At 38.3% G+C, this 18,323-nt stretch overlaps 1 protein-coding gene across 8 annotated transcripts in view; it reads left to right on the plus strand.

The window, feature by feature from the left end:
• Positions 1–18,323, plus strand: part of osbpl6 (oxysterol binding protein-like 6) — a 61,044-nt gene that overhangs the window by 24,304 nt on the left and 18,417 nt on the right. For 4 of the 8 annotated variants that reach the window (XM_053627068.1, XM_053627070.1, XM_053627071.1 and 1 more), the window contains 8 exons: positions 7,092–7,214; positions 10,696–10,749; positions 10,851–10,964; positions 11,118–11,288; positions 12,185–12,323; positions 13,763–13,866; positions 16,229–16,321; positions 16,576–16,725. In XM_053627068.1, the coding sequence (XP_053483043.1) occupies positions 7,092–7,214; positions 10,696–10,749; positions 10,851–10,964; positions 11,118–11,288; positions 12,185–12,323; positions 13,763–13,866; positions 16,229–16,321; positions 16,576–16,725 (948 nt within the window). The remainder of the gene's footprint in view (positions 1–7,091; positions 7,215–10,695; positions 10,750–10,850; positions 10,965–11,117; positions 11,289–12,184; positions 12,324–13,762; positions 13,867–16,228; positions 16,322–16,575; positions 16,726–18,323) is intronic. The other 4 variants (XM_053627072.1, XM_053627073.1, XM_053627074.1 and 1 more) reach the window with 4 other exon arrangements.

Consider the following 18,323-nt stretch of genomic DNA (forward strand, 5'->3'; position numbering starts at 1 on the left):
ATTTCTATCCTGATGGAAGTGATTTCTTTTAGGATGACAAAGCCTCAATCCACAGGGATCGCGGGCTCACTGAATGGTATGATGAGTTTGAAAATATTGTGAATTATTTGCTATGGCTTTGCAGTCACCAGATCTCAACTTAGCTGAACACCTATAGGAGATTTTGGATCAATATGTTAGACATAGTTCTCATTAAAACCTCAATCAGCACATTGCTACGACACTTTATGTTGGTTTTTCCTTTAATTTCTCACCCGACTAATGAATCTAAATTCTGTGTGTGTGCCTAATGCTTAATGTGAATTCCTCATTATATCAGAGTGCTAGTACTGCAGCCAGTGAGTTCGCAGACTCCCTGGTAGAAGGGAAGCCCTCATTATTTCATTCTGTCTTTGAAATGGCACACAGCTGCTGCCTCACAGTCAGAGAGGAAATCCTTCACTCAAGCTTTAACTTCCTTAGATAAGTGAGAATGCTCACTGAGCTTGCTCTTTTTTTTTAAACAGAAAAATGATGGCAGTTTAAATTTCATGAATTGAACCCCTTCCAAGTATTAAATCATATTTACAGCATTAAAAATGTATATCCTCTTTCTATGTTATATCCTCTTTCTAGTATGTTCTGCAATCATTTATTGTCCAGTGAGATTTATTTAAAAGCACTAGTGTCAGTGCTATCATGTGCATGATTGCTGTCATGTTGATGGCTTTTCATAATGCTCAGGGTCTCTGAAGTGTGTGATATGTGGTCTGGGGATGTACCATCTGCCTAATATTTGGTTAAACATTAGGAGAGAGAGAGGGAGAAAAGAAAAACTCATTTAATCAACTATCATTAACTAAATTGCCTGCTGGTTGTAGCACACATTTTTGTGTTTGACAGATGTAACGTAGAGAAATAATTAACTGTAATTTTAAATACATGACAAAAACATTACTGAATGTCATCTTTATTGCGTGTCTGCTCAGTATTTCTGCCTGAAGCCCTGTAGCAGTGTGCAGTCTCTTAAAATAGAAAGGCTGTGAAAATTGTAACTGCTGCAGAATGTAGAAATTAAAATGTCACTGGATTAATTAACTTTGTGATCGCAGGCAAGCATGTTCATGAAAATGCGTCAGTGTAGATATTTGCACAGTATATTTCCAAACCTAGTGAATGGAACGTAAATGAATGTTTCACACAAGAGCAGCGCTTGGTGCAAAAAGAGTAGCAGAGCAGTTGTGAAGTGCCACGCATGCACACTTCTGGTGTAATATGTAGATGTAGGTCATTATGAATACCTTGAATAGTAATTTCACTATTCGAATACTGGCACCTCAGACAGTTCACTGGATATCTGAATATCCATCCACAACCCTACTGGTGACTCACTGATCACTGAGGAAGCTGTGCACATCTGCACACCATGCTCAATAGGACCCCTTTTCCAAAAACATCACAGCATCAAAACACTTGTGTTGATATGTGTTTAGTTACAGGAAATACTCTGTATTACCTTACCATGATTTGTGTGTTACAGTGCTTTCTAATAATAAGGTCCATCACAGCAGATTGCAGATGAGAAAGATGACAGGGGAGATGTAGTGTGCAAATTAGAAGGTTAAATGTTAGTGTGTTTCATTGTACATTAGGATGCAGCCAAGACAATGACGGTGCATAATATTAGAACCACAGCAGGCAAATGTTCTGGACTGACAGGATGCCAAAGTAAGTGTGTGTGTGTGTGTGTGTGTGTGTGTGTGTGTGTGAGAGAGAGAGAGACAGAGAGAACGAGTGAGTGATAAGTCTCCAGACTGACCCCACTCAGTATGGTGAAATGCTGTAAGGCGATTCCTAGCATCCGTTGTGTGATGAATTTTTTATTCTGCAACCTGCCATGCTCTGGTTGCATCAATGACAGCAGTAGTCACTCATAACATACTGTTAGGCAGTTGAATGCGGCCAGTTATAAATGACTGTTAGGCAGTCAAACGCTGCCACTCATAACTTATTGTTATGTAGTCGAACACTGTTAATCAGTCAAACACTGCCACACAGCTACCTATTAGGTAGCTGAATGCTGCCACTTACTGTTAGGCAGTCAAACGCTGCCATTACTGACTATTAGCCAGTCAAACGCTGTCACTGATAACTTTCTGTTAGGCAGTCGAATGCTGTTAATAAGTCAAACACTGCCACACAACTACCTATTAGGCAAACGAATGTTGCCAATCATAACTGACTGTTAGGCAGCTGAATGCTGTTAATCAGTCAAATGCTGCCGTATAGCTGCTTATTAGGTAGTCGTATGCTGCGACTCATAACTGACTGTTAAGCGGTCGAGCGCTGTTAATGAGTCAAACACTCCCACACAGCTACATAGTAGGTAGTCGAGTGTTGCCACTCAGAACATACTGTTCTGACATAAACGCTGCCACTCATAACTTTCTGTTAGGCAGTCGAACGCTGGTAATCAGTCAAACACTGCCACACAGCTACCTATTAAGCAGTCAAATGAGGCCACTCATAACTGACTGTTAGGCAGTCAAATACTGCCACTCATAACTTAAAATAATAATAGTAGTTAACAATTTCAAAAATGCACTTAATCGCATCACATTTTCTCTGGCTTAATATCAGATGTAGTTCTATTGAATAAATAGTGCACTACTTAGGTTCTTCAAAGCCCTTGGGTTATACCATATGAACTGGGCATATATAGCAAATAGGTCATTTTGGATTTTATTTAATTATGAATTATTCTCTATAATCTAAATGTATTTTTTATTTAAAATATGTAAATGAATGCACTCATAGGGTTTTGTGTATTGTTGCAGAATCATAATGCATTTAACAGAATTTCTTTTTTTTTTTTTAATTTCCCATTTATCAAGTAAAACAAACACACACAGCCACGTGCATAATGTGAGTCAGCTCGTGGGGTTGTACTGGTGTTGGTTCAGGGTAAATTCAAGTGCACTTGTTGTTCCAGCATCTGTTGTAGGTGTGTACACTCTGGACTTGTATTTATAGATGCTATTTTCTCGGGAGGAGTCCCCTAGGAGCATTTGTCCTTCCTCTATGCGTACACCTGCAGTGGTGTTTGTGTGTGTGCGCGCACGTGTGTGTGTGTGTGTGTGTGTATGTGCATGTGCAAGTGCCTGTGCATGTGCCAGTAATGAGTCCCAAATTATCTGGATGTTCCTTGTTGCCTGTTGCTGAATTAGGTGATAACCATGAGGTCTAGAATGTTCTTGACTATGTGACATGACACATTAAACTCAGATCTCAGACAGAAGCATTTCCTCATCTCAAGTCAACTTGAAATCCAAAGAATTTCAATATATAACAATCTCCCTTATATTACTGCATTGTGAATACTCATTCAAGAAATGTTATTCTTTAAAAATCTACCACAGGCACCAATGGCAACTTGCCAAAATCATGCTGATTGTCTTGGGAGAAGGAACTCGCAGTAGTGCTTTAAGCTCTGAGTAATGAGTAATATAATGAGCAATTCTATATATAAGCTTGATTGATATTACTTGTGTGCTGGTTCTCCAAGTTGAATACTCTCCATTTTTCCCTGCATCCTTCTCTGTCAGTATGCTGATATTTAGCTCTGGCTGACTGTTTTAAGACACTTTGGTCTGCTGGCCTGGAGGACACTGATCTCAGAAATGTGATCTTGACTGGTTTTGGCTACTGATACTAATGCTAATAGCTTGTCACTTTAGATGTAGTACGTGTTACTTAATAGCAGGTCATATCACATTACAGTAAACAAGTTATAAAGCTTTGCATTCTGCCCTCTTGTTCAAGATTCAATTAGCAATGTACAGATCCAAACGTGTCTTCTCATCAGGATTTTGGACTAGTAGTCGATAGAGTTGGGTACTCGATCCCGGACTCGGACTGGAGTCCGGACTCGAGTCAGATTATGAACGAACTCAGACTTGTCACGCACTAGGGTAAATTTGTACTGAAACTTGACATGGACTTGGACAATTTGGACATTTTTCAGAGTACTGATGAGTCCGTGTCATGTGTAAGATGAAAAAAGATTTTTAAAAAAATAATAAAAACATAAAATTAATATAACAAGAAATTGATGAATGTCTCCCTGCCTGACCTGAAATAAACGTATCGTTATAGTGAAATAAGATTGTAGTCATATTGCCCACCCCTAAACATTAACATTTGATGATTCCAGTCTTGAATTTCATGTAAAATGTGAAATGTACTTCTTAATGTAGTAAATATCATTAACCGTATTGATAGGGATTTTTTTTTATTTTAGGAACTAAACTGAAAAAAGTTACAAGTACAGAGCTGTGTTCAGAAATGAGTTTGTCATTCATAGACAGATTAAAAACAGTAATAAAGCATGAAGCTTGTTGTTATGACATGCTGCTAAATGTAACTCTACTCTGCTCTCTCTCTCTCTCTCAGCCTATATAGCTGTGGGGGAGAGGCATCAAATCATTGAAACACTGGAGGACACAATATAGTGTGATACAATAACAAAACAGGATAATTTGTATTTTCATACACTTGTAATAGAATAAAAGTTCTACATATACCTCTATATCCCTTTTTTCTTTGAAACCATTTTTTGATAGGAAGCTAATTGAGGTGCTAGTGACGTTAAATAAAAATATTAAATGGCAATGGACAATGTAATAGTGGTATTTTTTGTTACATTTATGTTGCCATTGGTTTGTGAAGGTTAAAATATTAATTTAACAGCTCACTGTTGAGTTTACAATTGCAATTAAAATTTTTCCCCCCAATTTAATCACTTTCTGGACTCGGCCAGACTCGTCTCGTACTCGGCAATAGAGGAATCGGACTTGAGTTCAACTCAGCCCCTTTTGGACCCGGACTCGATTGGTTAAGGATTAGGTCTCGACTCGAACTCGACAAAGGTGTACTCGGACCCAGCACTAGTATTTGGTATTTAGAAGTTTGGAAAGGAGTCTCCAGTGTCAGTGCTTTGTAACTTTCTGAGGTAAAGCTGTAACTTTATGTTTTCAAACACTGGTGAGGGAATAACTGTTTAAAGCTATAATGTAAGTAAGTATTGTTAGTGATGGCAAATGAGATTAGCTGGCCATAAAAGGTATAAAACACTCCAGGGCATGCTTTTATTAGAAAATAATCAACTTCAGGATAGTAACAGCATATCACCAACATATCACTCCACCCTGTCATTGATTATAATTTCATAAGAGTTCTCTGCTATATCTCCCTGCGGTTCTTACCTGGTTTCCCACTGAAGCTAAGCAGGGTTGAGCCTGGCCAGTACCTGGATGAGAGACCTCTTGGGGAAAACTAAGGTTGCTGCTGGAAGTGGTAGTAGTGAGGCCAGCAGGGGGTGCTCACCCTGTGGTCTGTGTGGGGTCTAATGCCCCAGTATAGTGACTGGGACACTATACTGTAAAAACAGCACTGTCTTTTGGATGAGACGTTAAACCGAGGTCCTGATTCTCTGTGGTCATTAAAAATCCCAGGACACTTATCATAAAAGTATACCCCTGGTGAAATTCCCCCATTGGCCCTTCTCTATCATGGCCCCCTTATAATCCCCATCTCTGAATTGTCTACATCACTCTCTCCTCTCCACTAATAGCTGGTGTGTGGTGGGTGTTCTGGCACACTATGGCTGCCGTCACATCATCCAGGTGGATGCTACACACTAGTGGTGGTTGAGGAGACCCCCCCCCCCATACTAATGTAAAGCGCTTTGAGTGTCTAGAAAAGTAAAGTAAATATAACTGTAAATCCCCAGTTCGTTGTATTCCTTGGTTTACCTGAATGCTTCAATAGAGTCAAGAAGTCATGTTTTATTGGCATCATAATCTACCAATCAAAGGAAGAGCAGAAATATAGAGGCAATACCACAATATGCAAACCACTCATGAATTGGAAAGTCAGATTGGAATTTGCAAAAAAACAAACAAACAAAGATGAGCCTGAAAAGTTCTGGAACCAAGAGTAAACCAAAGTGATGGAAAGGCCAAAGTGTGGAGAAAAAATGGATCTGCTCATGATCCAAAACATACGAGCTAATCGGTCAAGCACAGTGGAGGTAGTGTCATGCCTTGGCTTGCATGGCTGCTTCTAGAACAGGTTTCCAATTTACAGAGAAATGCATCCAATCTACTGTAATTGGGAGGAACGTTTATCATGCAGCAAAGCAATGACCCAAAAAGCACTGCCAGCTCAACTAAAGACTTCATCAGGGGGAAAAAGTTGAAGGTTTTAGACTGGCCAAGTCTTAACCCAAATGAGCATGCATTTCGCCTCCTGAAGAGGAGAGTGAAAATAGAACCCCAAACAAACAACAACTGAAAGAAGCTGCAATACAAGCCTGCAAAAACATCACAAAAGAAGAATGCAATAGTTTGATGACGTTAGTGGGTGCAAGCAAGGGATATGCAACCAAATATTAAGTATTATTAACTTTAATTTATATTAAGCTTATCTGTTCCAATACTTTGTTCACCTAATGAGTGGGTGGTCTGCCGCTATAGGTGCCATGTTTTAAGTTAACACATTTAACACATCTAGATGTAAATGTTAGGAAATTAAAACTGAAAGCTAAGTTTCAAACCCAAATATCTTCAGCATATAGCAAAAACAAAACAATTGGCCTTGGAATTCCAATACTTTTGGAAGGGATTGTGTATGTGATGACTGGCATTGCAGAATTGATTGACCACATACTGTCTTGTCTGTTCCTGTCAGCAGCCTGCAAGTTTTCTCAATGTGTGTGTTGAGAATAGTTGGAAAAGGTTGTTTGGGTTTATGTGGGTTTATATTTTGTGTAAAATTATTTAGGAAATTTTAATTATCCCCAATTCCCTCTTATTTCTTATGTAGAGTGTGCAACCATCAAGAGGTAATGGTTTAGAAATTGCAGTGCTGACAGATCTGAAGCTGCTGAAACAGTATAAATGACCAGGGCTTAATTTATTCACACTTATAATTTCTCTCTGTCTCACTGTCTTGGCATCTAAGATTTGTCTGACTCATTGCATTCATGGACAGAGATTTGAATATGGATTACATATTTGCATTTACTTAATGTGTATCTTTGACTTGTTTAGGAGGCAGACAGCTGGGAGATCATCGAGGGATTGAAGATTGGCCAGACGAATGTCCAGAGACCTGATAAACATGAGGGTTTTATGCTGAAGAAGAGGAAATGGCCATTGAAGGGCTGGCACAAGGTCAGAGAGGCCTTCGTTCATTCTGTATTACTATGCACTTACTCATTTCACAAAATTGTATGTGTATGTGTTCAAAGTCTACCACTGAAGAAACATATCATCCATACGGAAATTTCTGTTAAGCCTGTATAGGCTTAAAGACCGGTAAGTGGTGGTTTTGTGTTTTACTTGTCAGTCACTTATTAGTAGTTTTGTCATGGTGTCATTACAGCTCATGACAGACCCAGATAAAATATGCTGTTAGAGAAGGGCGTCATCCAAGTTCACAGAGGGCTCTTTGCTTACTCATCACAATATAAGGTTACACAGAGTGCTGCAAAATCCTTATCAAACCTCAGAAATCTTTGTGGGCTGCATTCAGAGTTTACATGAGTTCACATTGGTGAGACGTTAATACCAATACTCTGCACTGTGGTATTCAGGTCTCAGAATTAACAATAAATATGTATTAAATACATAAATATGACATTATTAAGTTAATAATAACTGCATGAATTGTCTAGACTTTTGCTACAAATCCCAACAGCAACCACATCATTTTTCACCCCTCACTAAGTTTCACAAAGATCAAGTTAAGAGTTTACCAAATGTGATGAAATTGTTTTCCAGCTAAGTGTGATTACATCACATATTGAATCCTTTTTTTCAAGTTGCTGGGTTGTTATGTGTGACAGTGAAACAGACCTACAGTTATGTGAAAAAATAAGTACACTCTGTGGAAATTGTTGGATTTTTTAACATATTTGGACAAGCAAACATTTGATTCTCTTTGAAACAGTGCCTATTAATGAAGTTGATACACTCTATTAAATGACACATAAAATTGACATTTGGTAGTAATTTTCACAATTTAAATTAACAAAAAAAAATTAAAAATTAGATCATTCGCATGCAAAAAGTAAGTAAGTACAACCCTACATTTATCACACCTTCAAATCCATAAAATTAGTATCAGGTGTTCAAGATTGGATGTTAGTGTTCAGAACCGGCTTAGGGAGTGCAGGTGGAATCTGTCTTATTTATACCCCTCTCACATCTTGTGTTTGGTGTTCCCTTTGTTATTGAGGTGTGTGGTGTCATCATGCCAAGATCTAAAGAGTTCTATAAGGCCTTCAGAAAAAGGTTGTGGATGCCTATGAGTCTGACAAGGGATTTAAAAAGATCTACAAATTATTTGAAATACATCATTCTGCTGTAAGGAATATAATCTACAAATGGCGCAGATTTCAAATGACTGCCAATTTGTCCAGGACTGGCCGTCCCAGCAAATTCAGCCCAAGAGCAGTCAATGTGATGGAAAAAACAAGTCTGCAAGAACTCCAAAATTTCGTCATAGTATCTGCTAGTAAGTCTTGCAACTGTTGGTGTCAAAGTGCATGCTTCTACAATCAGAAAGAGATTGCACAGTTGACCTGGATGAGAGGCATGCCAGGAAAAAGCCTTTGCTGTCTAAAAAGAGCATTAGAGCAAGGCTTCAGTTTGCCAATGAGCATATAGGGAACACCAGGCCTTTTGCAATAATGTGCTCTGGACAGACAAATCAAAGATAGAGTTGTTTGGCCACAGTAACAGCAGACATGTTTGGGACTGACCAGGAGAAACATAGCAGCTGTGAAGCGCGGTGGTGGAAATGTTACAGTTTGCGGTTGCTTCGCTGCCTCAAGGGTTGAACAGCTTACATTCATTGATTCAACTATGAATTTTGCATCATATCAAAGAGTGCTTGAAGATAATGTGAGGCCATCTGTCTGAAAGTTGAAGTTGAACCGAAAGTGGACATTTCAACAGGATAATGGTCCTAAGCACTCTACCAAGGAATGGCTCAAAAAGAATAAATGGAGGGTTATGGAATGGCGTTGTCAAAACCCAGATTTGAATCGCATTGAAATGTTGCAGGAGGATTTGAAATGGGCAGTACATGCAAGAAAACATCTTGCAACTGAAGGAATATTGCATGGAAAAGTGGTCAAAAATTCCAGCAAGCCAATTTCAGAGACTGGTGGACAATTATGCAAAACGCCTACAAGGAGTTATTTCTGCATAAGGGGGCAATACTAACGTCTGATGCCAATAGTGTACTTACTTTTTCCACAGAAGAATATCACATCTATTGATATTTCTGTTGAATAAATGATTGAAAGTATTTTTCCTTGTGGTTTTGTTCAAGTTATATAAACTTTATTAATAGATACTGTTTCAAAGAGGATCAAATGTTTGCTTGTCCAAATATGTCAAAAAACCAACAATTTCCATAGGGTGTACTTATTTTTTCACATGACTGTATGCCTTATCAATGCGGTTCTTAATCATAACTGAAAACTTAAATGCCAAATTAGCCACTATGAGCAAACAGAGATCAGTCATGTGAAGAGCGATGATGAGGCTCATGTTTAAATGCCAGAAGTGACTTTCCCATTGTATACTGTATAAAGTTTCACTGTTGTCATGTTTGTCCATAATAGATTAGTCCACAATTAGTAGGCGGGGTTTGTGCTTGTTACAGCTTGCTACAGCTCAAGATATTACGATAGGTTAAACTAATTCCATCTGAGATAATATATGACAATATAGTTATTGAGTACTCCTAAAATAGTTCACAATGTAAATATAATGATTTATAATAATCTATAAATCAGTGGTCACCAACCCTCTTCCTTGAAATCTATCGTACTGCGGGTTTCATCTCCAACCACAATCTAACAAAGGCAATGATTATATGGTCAGGTGGGCACGATTATGGTTGGAGCTAAGGTCTTTAGGAAGGTAGATCTTCAGGAACAGGGTTGGTGATCAGTGCTATAAATAATATTTACCCTTTTTTAAATAAACTAGAATTAATTTGATTTTAGTAAACATGGAGTAACTGCTGGATGGCTGGGACTACGGAACAGCCTATCGAGCTATTGGCTATGAATAAAGGCTGGTATAAAAATAGGCATAGGTAAATTTCTCTGGGTATATTTATAATGTGTATTTCTTACTGTATACATTATCTATTAAATAAATAAAACAGTAATGGAGTGAGAAAGAAATCTTCAAATGCAATTTTCTCCTTCAGAGGGTAACAGGAGATATGTACAAAATAAAAACATATTTTAGATATTTATGATATTTAAAAAAAAAAAAAATGGATTTCCCACGCACCAAACATTGATGCGTTGGGTTTTTTTTTTTTCCACTTAAGTGGCTGACTAAAGTTTCTCTCTGAAAACGTCCCATATCCTTACCAATAGTCAGAAAGGTCTCACATTTCATTGCAGCAGTGTTATATACAGAGATTGTGTGACCTATTCAGATTAAGCAACCTAAAACAAAGATTAAATACAACTTCTGTTGCGTGTAGTGCAGAAAGTACAGATTGTGGCACATCCGGAACGCTGACTTTTCTTTAATATTTTGTTATTGTTTTAGTCCCACTCTGTTTGCAGTCTTCTATAATCTACAAGACCAAGCTTGTTTCCTTTGCTGTTTTTAAATGCAGAGATTCTTTGTTCTGGATAATGGAATCTTGAAGTACTCCAAGTCCCCCATAGATGTAAGTACAATGATAAATGAAAGTTAAAACTGCCATGTTGTATTGGTTTACCTCAAGTATTTTTCTTAGAGTATAAGTCTGACTCTCCATGTCTGTGTCAGATTCAGAAAGGAAAGCTGCATGGCAGTATAGATGTCGGCCTGTCGGTCATGTCCATAAAGAAGAGAGCCCGACGCATAGACCTGGATACAGAGGAGCACATTTACCATCTCAAGGTGAGAGACTGTGGGGGAGAAGATAATGTCATTGTCATAGAAAAAAAAAGCATTGTGCGTGTTTGCAGTAACCAAGTGAGCAGCAATCCAGACAGACAGATGCTGGAGACATGTGCTGTCTGTGACGCCGCTGTCCTCTGTGTGTGTGTATAGGTGAAGTCTCCGGATGTGTTTGATGCCTGGGTGTGTAAGCTGCGTCACCATCGTCTGTACAGACAGAATGAGATTGTGCGTTCTCCTCGTGATGCCAGCTTACGTACCTTCCCTCCTCCTGCCAGCATAGACTCACCCCAGACAACCCCTGCTTCTGCTCACGAACCGAAGGTGAAATCTCTCATACACACTTTCTAAATATGTGTAAGTATAGTTCGACACATAAACTGTCCTCCAGCAATAGCCTTTGTGACAGACTCTGTGTAACTCTGCGTAATGACTCATCAAAACACACCAGCTCTACATTTTGCCTGTACAGCCTGTACTGTCACTGAGGAGATACAGCAAGAACAGGCAGATATTGTGCCATAGATGAGTTCAGTAATATTCTTGACTAACACTGTAATTAGGTGTGACTATTTTTTACCATAGTGAGCTGTCCTTCACTACTGATGATACTGGCAGAGATTTCCTGTTAGCCATCACTGAGCAAATTCACATACTAAACTAAAGATCTGCACTATTTTCTTCCATACTTGCATTTCCTAAGATGATATGATATGATATATGTAGAATAATAAATTGTTCAGTACATTTTTAGCCTACAAAACTGCTCAAGATGGTACAAGTGATCATGGTAATGAAAATGGTAAAGTCACTATAACTTAGTGATATTCTTATTCAAAATGTAAATGATCTATAAATATACATGAATATGCCGTATGTCCAAAAAGGGAAATACCAAGAGTCCAAAAAAGTTTTGAATGGAAAATATTCCACCATGCTGCACAATGTCAACACAAATATCAACCTATACAGTTGGCATCACCAATACAAGAGGGGTTAACTGTTTAATCACTACAGCATGGCACAGTTGTCATATTGCAAGTAATTCAATTGATTTGGTTAAAAGCACTAGAATGGGAGCCTCTCTCCATAGTCCTTTCTGCCAACTTCTGCTTGTTCATTTTGCAAATGAATCAAGATAAGCGCATGGGCTAAATGAGTCATTTGTGTGTGTGTGTGTGTGTGTGTGTGTGTGTGTGTGTGTGCGCATGTCCTCTCAGCAGCAGGCAAAGCCCAACTCTCTGCCCTGGCAGCCATCTGTGCCCTGCACCACCAGCCTGCCACCGTCCTACAGCAATGGTCAGAGCAAAGTGGTAGCATGGCTACAGGAGTCAGAGGAGATGGACAAGTGTGCCGAGGGTAACACATAGTGTACACACGCACTCGCTCTCTCTTTCTCTCTCACTCATCCGCATTTCTCTTCCCTCTAGCCAGTTAAAGATTTGTCTATTAGTTAATGATGCTGAAGTGTTTCTCTACCTCAGGCAAAGAGAAGAAGTGGGGTTGTTGCAGTAGCATCGTTTTTAATAGGATTATACCATCCTTTATTCACTAGAAGCTGCTCGCATTCAGTGTGGAGTTATTGGGTACCTAGTGAACAGGAGGTTTGGGTGCTTAGTTGTAAGTTAGAACACAACTTTCTGGGTGCAGATTTGTACCAACTGAGCATAAACTCATTGTGTCTGCAATTTGTTCGATGCCGGGGAAACCTGGGAGCCAGGTTGGATTAACGCACTGTCCTCGCATACCGTTGATAAAAAGTCCTTTATTTTCTTGACAGTAACAAAATGATGAATGAAAACTTGTAAATAATTAAACCTTGCTATTAAACTTGATGTAAAATTACTTGTTCTGAGTTGGCGTGCAGGAGCGTGGTCAAAAAAGGTGTGCTTCCCAGCTCTCCATTTACATCCGCCCTGTCGGAAGGTTAACCTACGTCAAATATACTCCTCCCGCACCACACGTGACCCACGACCCAGGAGCAAACACACCACCAAACCTCACAAAACATAACACAATCCCAAATAACAGATTATGCTAGCTCGCTGCCACACCAAACAACCCCAAATTCCAACTCTACAATAAAAAAATGGCAAAATGGCTATAACACTCATTTTTACTAACCCCGGTGAATTCTAGCTTCTGGGATAACTAATTAAAACATTTGCTTGTTCATTTTAGTGGTGCATCTAATTCATTACATTTACACTTGCTGATATGTCTTTTCTTTTTTTGCTCAAAAGTTTATTTTCCACTTGTATCTGTGTTTTCTTTGCAAGTAACCATGGTAGTTTAATTTACAGTATATTCAGCCTGATTAAGCATGGTATATAAATAGAGATGGCACCACATTTTCTTTACTCAAACTCTCCACTTTCCTGCAGGGAGATACACTTAGCCCCTTAGCCATCAACATGACTTACACAAACCCATAGCTTATAGACAGAGAGATCGATAGATAGACAGACAGACAGACAGACAGAAAAAATAGCTAATTCTTATATGCTGCTTATTCATGCCAAATGTAATAAAATCATATATAAACAAAACATAATAAAGCAAAAACCTAAAAGTTCATAAATTTGGCTTGTTCATATATTTTATCCTCTCATTTTCTCCCAAATTTGGTCTAGCCAGTAGCTAGCTCTCTCCTTAGCAACTGAGAGTGTCACACTGCTGTGCGATAGCTATAAAATTGGTCTTAGCTGGGATGTGTTTAGCAGTTATGACAGGCTTAGTTATGCCATGGCCTAAGTAACAAAGCAAACATTAAAACAGTGTATTGTTGTGTGTTTCAGAGCTTGCCCATTGTCAGTCCAGTTTGATGGAGCTGAGTCGGTTGCTGCAAAATTTGGAGATCTTACAGAGAACACAGTCAGCACCGAGCTTCACAGATATGCAGGTAATGCATATACGTACACAAACCACACACACACACACACACACACACACACACACACAACTAAAATGTGTTGCAGGTTTGGCAGTCAGTGCAACAGATATATATTTTTTTACATTTCCAGGCGAAAGTACAGGTGTATGTGTGTGCATGTGAATGTATGTGTGAGTTCTTTTCAGAACCCGACTTAACCTAGTGCCTGATGCTTAAATTTAAAGTCCAGAAATTTCATAATCATGTAATTATTAGTCTGTATAGTAACTCACTGCATTCATTCCAGCCCATTAAAATGCTCTTTAATTGGAAACAGCACAGTCCTGTCTATGTCCATGTTTTAGACCTTCATATCATGTCCTCCATGCCCCATAGCATATCATATATCTGTATATCAGTTGTCCATTCATATACATTCAGTGCCTCTCCATGCTTCATAATAAACACATAATATCATTGACTGCCTTATTTTTATTTATTTATTTTTATTTTTATTTTATTTTATTTATAATTGCATGCTGTATTATAGTGTATGTAACAAAGGAAATGTGTTATAACTAGTGATGCACTGAAAGGAAAATTCCGGGCCCAAACCGAAAATTCAGGATGCACATGGCCGAAAACCGAAAATGAAAATGAATTTTTTTTAAACCCATTTAAAAATAGTTTTTTGTATAATTTTATTATTATTAGACTTTTTGCTTCATTTCATGAATTGAATGAATCTGAATTGAAAAACTACAAACCGATAGAATGATCACACTTTTATTGAACTGAACACACCAAAACAAAAGCAATATTGAATATATTATTCTTCATTCAGTTCTGTAACAATCAAATTTAACAGGTTATTTTAATCCAATTATCCATATAATGTAAAGTTCTAGAAATCTATTAGGATATGCAAAACAGCAGTCAAGTAATGAAATAGGCCTTTGTTTATGTAAACGCATTTCCACATTAATTAAACATTATTGTGTAAAACAACAGCTTGTTGTGGCACTGCTGTGGATCGGGCGCTTCCCTGTCAAACACGTCAGAAAGTGAAGGAGTTCGCGCCTCATCGCTTGTACGCACCCATTTCTCTGGGACACTTTGCTACATCCTACGCGTCCTTCAGCGCATGCACTCATGATCCTTCAGCGCATGCACTCATCACCTCCAGCTCTGCCTGTATCATTTCCCGTGCACGCTGCTTTTTCTCCGCGTCAAAGTAATGTTCTTTAAATCGCGGATCTAACAATGTTGCAAAGCAACGATAACCGTCGGCTAGATCGAGAGTGAAATCTGAGCACTGAGGGGTGGGGCGTGGTGTGGCAGCATGTTTTCTCTCTTTTGGCCAAAAACGAAAATCTTCTGCGGCTGAAATTCCAGTGCATCCCTAATTACATCTGTATTTTAAAGTGATACTGTATTATGTTTGGTGACAGAGTTCATAGATTTGGGGGGATTTTGTCGTTTTTATGTGCATTAGAAAGCATTATCATAAAACAGGTATTTTTCCTCACCCTGCATTCACTCTAGCAAGTGACAAGTCACCTAGTGTAGGGACTGTTATTGTTATTATTGTGTTATAGATGGTAGTAGCCAAATTTCAATCAGACTACTGTATAATTTTTGAATACAGTATCATGGTGTTACTTTTGTTTAAAATGTGTTCTAATATTGTAATAAAACCTAGGAACAGATGTCAAGCACACTCAAATGGGAATTCAGTACAGGCTGGAAGTTGTGAGAGAAGAGAATTGGAGCGGTAACACTGTAGGATTGGTCCGAGAACTTTATTTCAGCCAATCATTTGGATATATTGTTTTATAATACATTATTGCTCATTTATATAACATCACTTGTTGCCACCTTGCTTGTCGACTGCTGCTGGAATTGCAGCTCCATGCCTCAAACACAGCTGTTGCTTTGTCACTTGCTAATGTGGATGCAAGGTTCCTGTATTCCTTCAGTTTTCCTACTACACAGCTCCAGCAGAAAACAAGCACGCATGCAGCAAAGAGATACGAGTTTGTTGCGTCGTTGCAACAAACATGCTTACACAACACTGCATAAAAATGTGTTGTTGTTTTATTTTTATTCATTTTGTATCATTTCATAACTGTCAGCTGCAGCACAGTACAGTATCATTTTAAAGCCTGGTCCACAAAGTTTCATTATGCTGAAAACATTAATCTAGATTGTATGCAAAATATGCACTTTATTTTGTCATTTGCTTGCCATTATATCTAACAGCTGTTACATCTAATAAAAATCTCATTTTCTTTTTAGTTCTAAAGATGCTACATTAATGTGCTATTAACGCACTCCCATCTGTGTGTTTGTGTGCGTGTGTGGCTGTACTGTATGCGTGTGTGTAACTTAGAGTAATTGTGTAGATTTATCAAAGAAAGACAAGCGAGTCAGCAGAAGATGGAGAACAAAAAGTGTCAGCAAAGATACAAAAGTGCAACTGCAGGTACATTGTCTCTCTTGCTCTAATTCCCAATGAATTCCTTGGTTTGCTATGTGTTTTCTCTTTTCCTTTGCAAACTCTTTAGCTCTTTTTCACTTCGAGTGTCACGTACAATTGGCATAATTGTAATCATGGCTTCGCAAATAGATAGTAAACTCTATTACTGCTTTAACTGGTGTGGTAAAAAAAAAAAAGAAATTTTCATCACCTTATGCCGTAACATACCCATTCTCCTTCTCTCACTCACACTCAAGCAGAAAGAAGATCAACATGGAGCTATAATAATGAAATGGTTTTGCTTTCTCAGTCAGTGCATCTACCTAAAGCTTTCTGAACTGTTTTCACTCCACACTGAGATGAAAAAGGCAGATTCACTGCTGGACTGCAGTAATGGACTCATGACTCATGTATGTGACTGTCATGTTCATGTTGTTTTAACAAAGTAGATTCCCACACAGCCCACACATCACGCAATCTGAGATTTTACTGTTGGTCTAGGACGGTAATACAAAATATGTCAATATGTAAACATATAGTTCTCTGCTGTATGCAGTCTAATGTATCTTTCAGATTGCAAACAACATGAATTATGTGTGATCTTAAAAATTCATTCATTCATTCATGTTCAGTAAGTGCTTTATCCTGGTCAGGGGTAAAATGGACCCGGAAACTGCACACAGACAGTAACCCAAGCTCAGGATTGAATTGGGGACCCTGGAGCTGTGGTGTTGTAATCCTAATCTGTTTTAGAAGTTCCAGTCAAGACATTCCAGTCAGTTGGTGGCAATAATAACAATGCTGAATAATAATTTAAATGTTATAGTCTATAAAAGGTTTTTTTAGTTATTATAGTATTAGTTAATTAAGTGTTCTGTTTGATCATGTACAGTATGTAGGTGGGATGGTGGTGCTTGTAGCTCTGAGCTCTGATGATATAAGACATCACTCTGAGGCAAACCTTAAGTCTTGTGTATTTACTTATACAGTATAAGGTTCATATTCTTTTCAAATGCTAAAGAGGTCACTGTTTATGCATATTTATCTATGCTAGTTGCATTCAGTTCTACCAAAACCCAATGTTGTTCCTCCTGTGTTCCTTTTCTCAAATACATCAGAAGTTCTGGTGTTCAACTTCTTCCCATTTTTACTAAGTGGTCAGCTGAACAGCACTAAAGTGGAGACGGTTATTGTTATAAGGCAGTCTTCAACTCTAATTTTTGAAATTAATAATTTGTTTACAAAGGCTTGGATAAGCAACTGAAATGACTGAAAGGTGTCGACAGTTACTTTTAATGTTTATCATTAAGGATTATGGCTTTAAATAAGACCATTTGAAGTGATTTTGTTTAATAGTGGGGCTTCATGGGGCCATTTTTGACTAGCGCCGCAGATTCTGTGCAGATGAGACATCTATATTTTGACGTGGGAAGAATAAATGCATGCTTCTTTGTCCGTCCATCTTCATTCTTCTTTTTTTAAGCACGCCATGTTGTCAGTTTTGCTAATCAGACCAGGGAGGATAAATAAATGAAAAATCTATGATAATCTGTGAAAACTCACCGTTTTCTGAGCTATTCTCTCTAGTCCTGTCTGGACCAATGAGCTGCCTTCAGATTAAAAATTTTCTTAAATGCATGTGATTAGTTAAAGCTGAGGATCTGCTAAACAAAGGATGCAATGATGGTTCGTGTTTAGAGAACTTGAACTACAGGGGTTTTTTTCACATTACTTGAATCTGCTACAGTATTTTTTGGTTTACTGAATTACTTTGCTGGGTCCGAATCTGGACTGCAGTCTGTCAGTTGATGACCCCTGTTCTAAGTTTAAAAAAAAAAAAGGCCAGATCCTACTTTTTAAACTGTACTCAAGTCTTTGCCAGATACAACTGTGCTTCATTTAGACTATAGTGTATGATGCACAATGCAGACCTGTATGAATTTTACTCGAGTCTGCATGTATGGGAGCGAAGGGTCTGTCTCAGTGTGTGTAAGACTGTTAACCTGTA

The sequence above is a fragment of the Ictalurus furcatus genome, chromosome 6 (assembly GCF_023375685.1).
Source record: "Ictalurus furcatus strain D&B chromosome 6, Billie_1.0, whole genome shotgun sequence".
In the NCBI taxonomy this organism is placed as follows: Eukaryota; Metazoa; Chordata; class Actinopteri; order Siluriformes; family Ictaluridae; genus Ictalurus; species Ictalurus furcatus.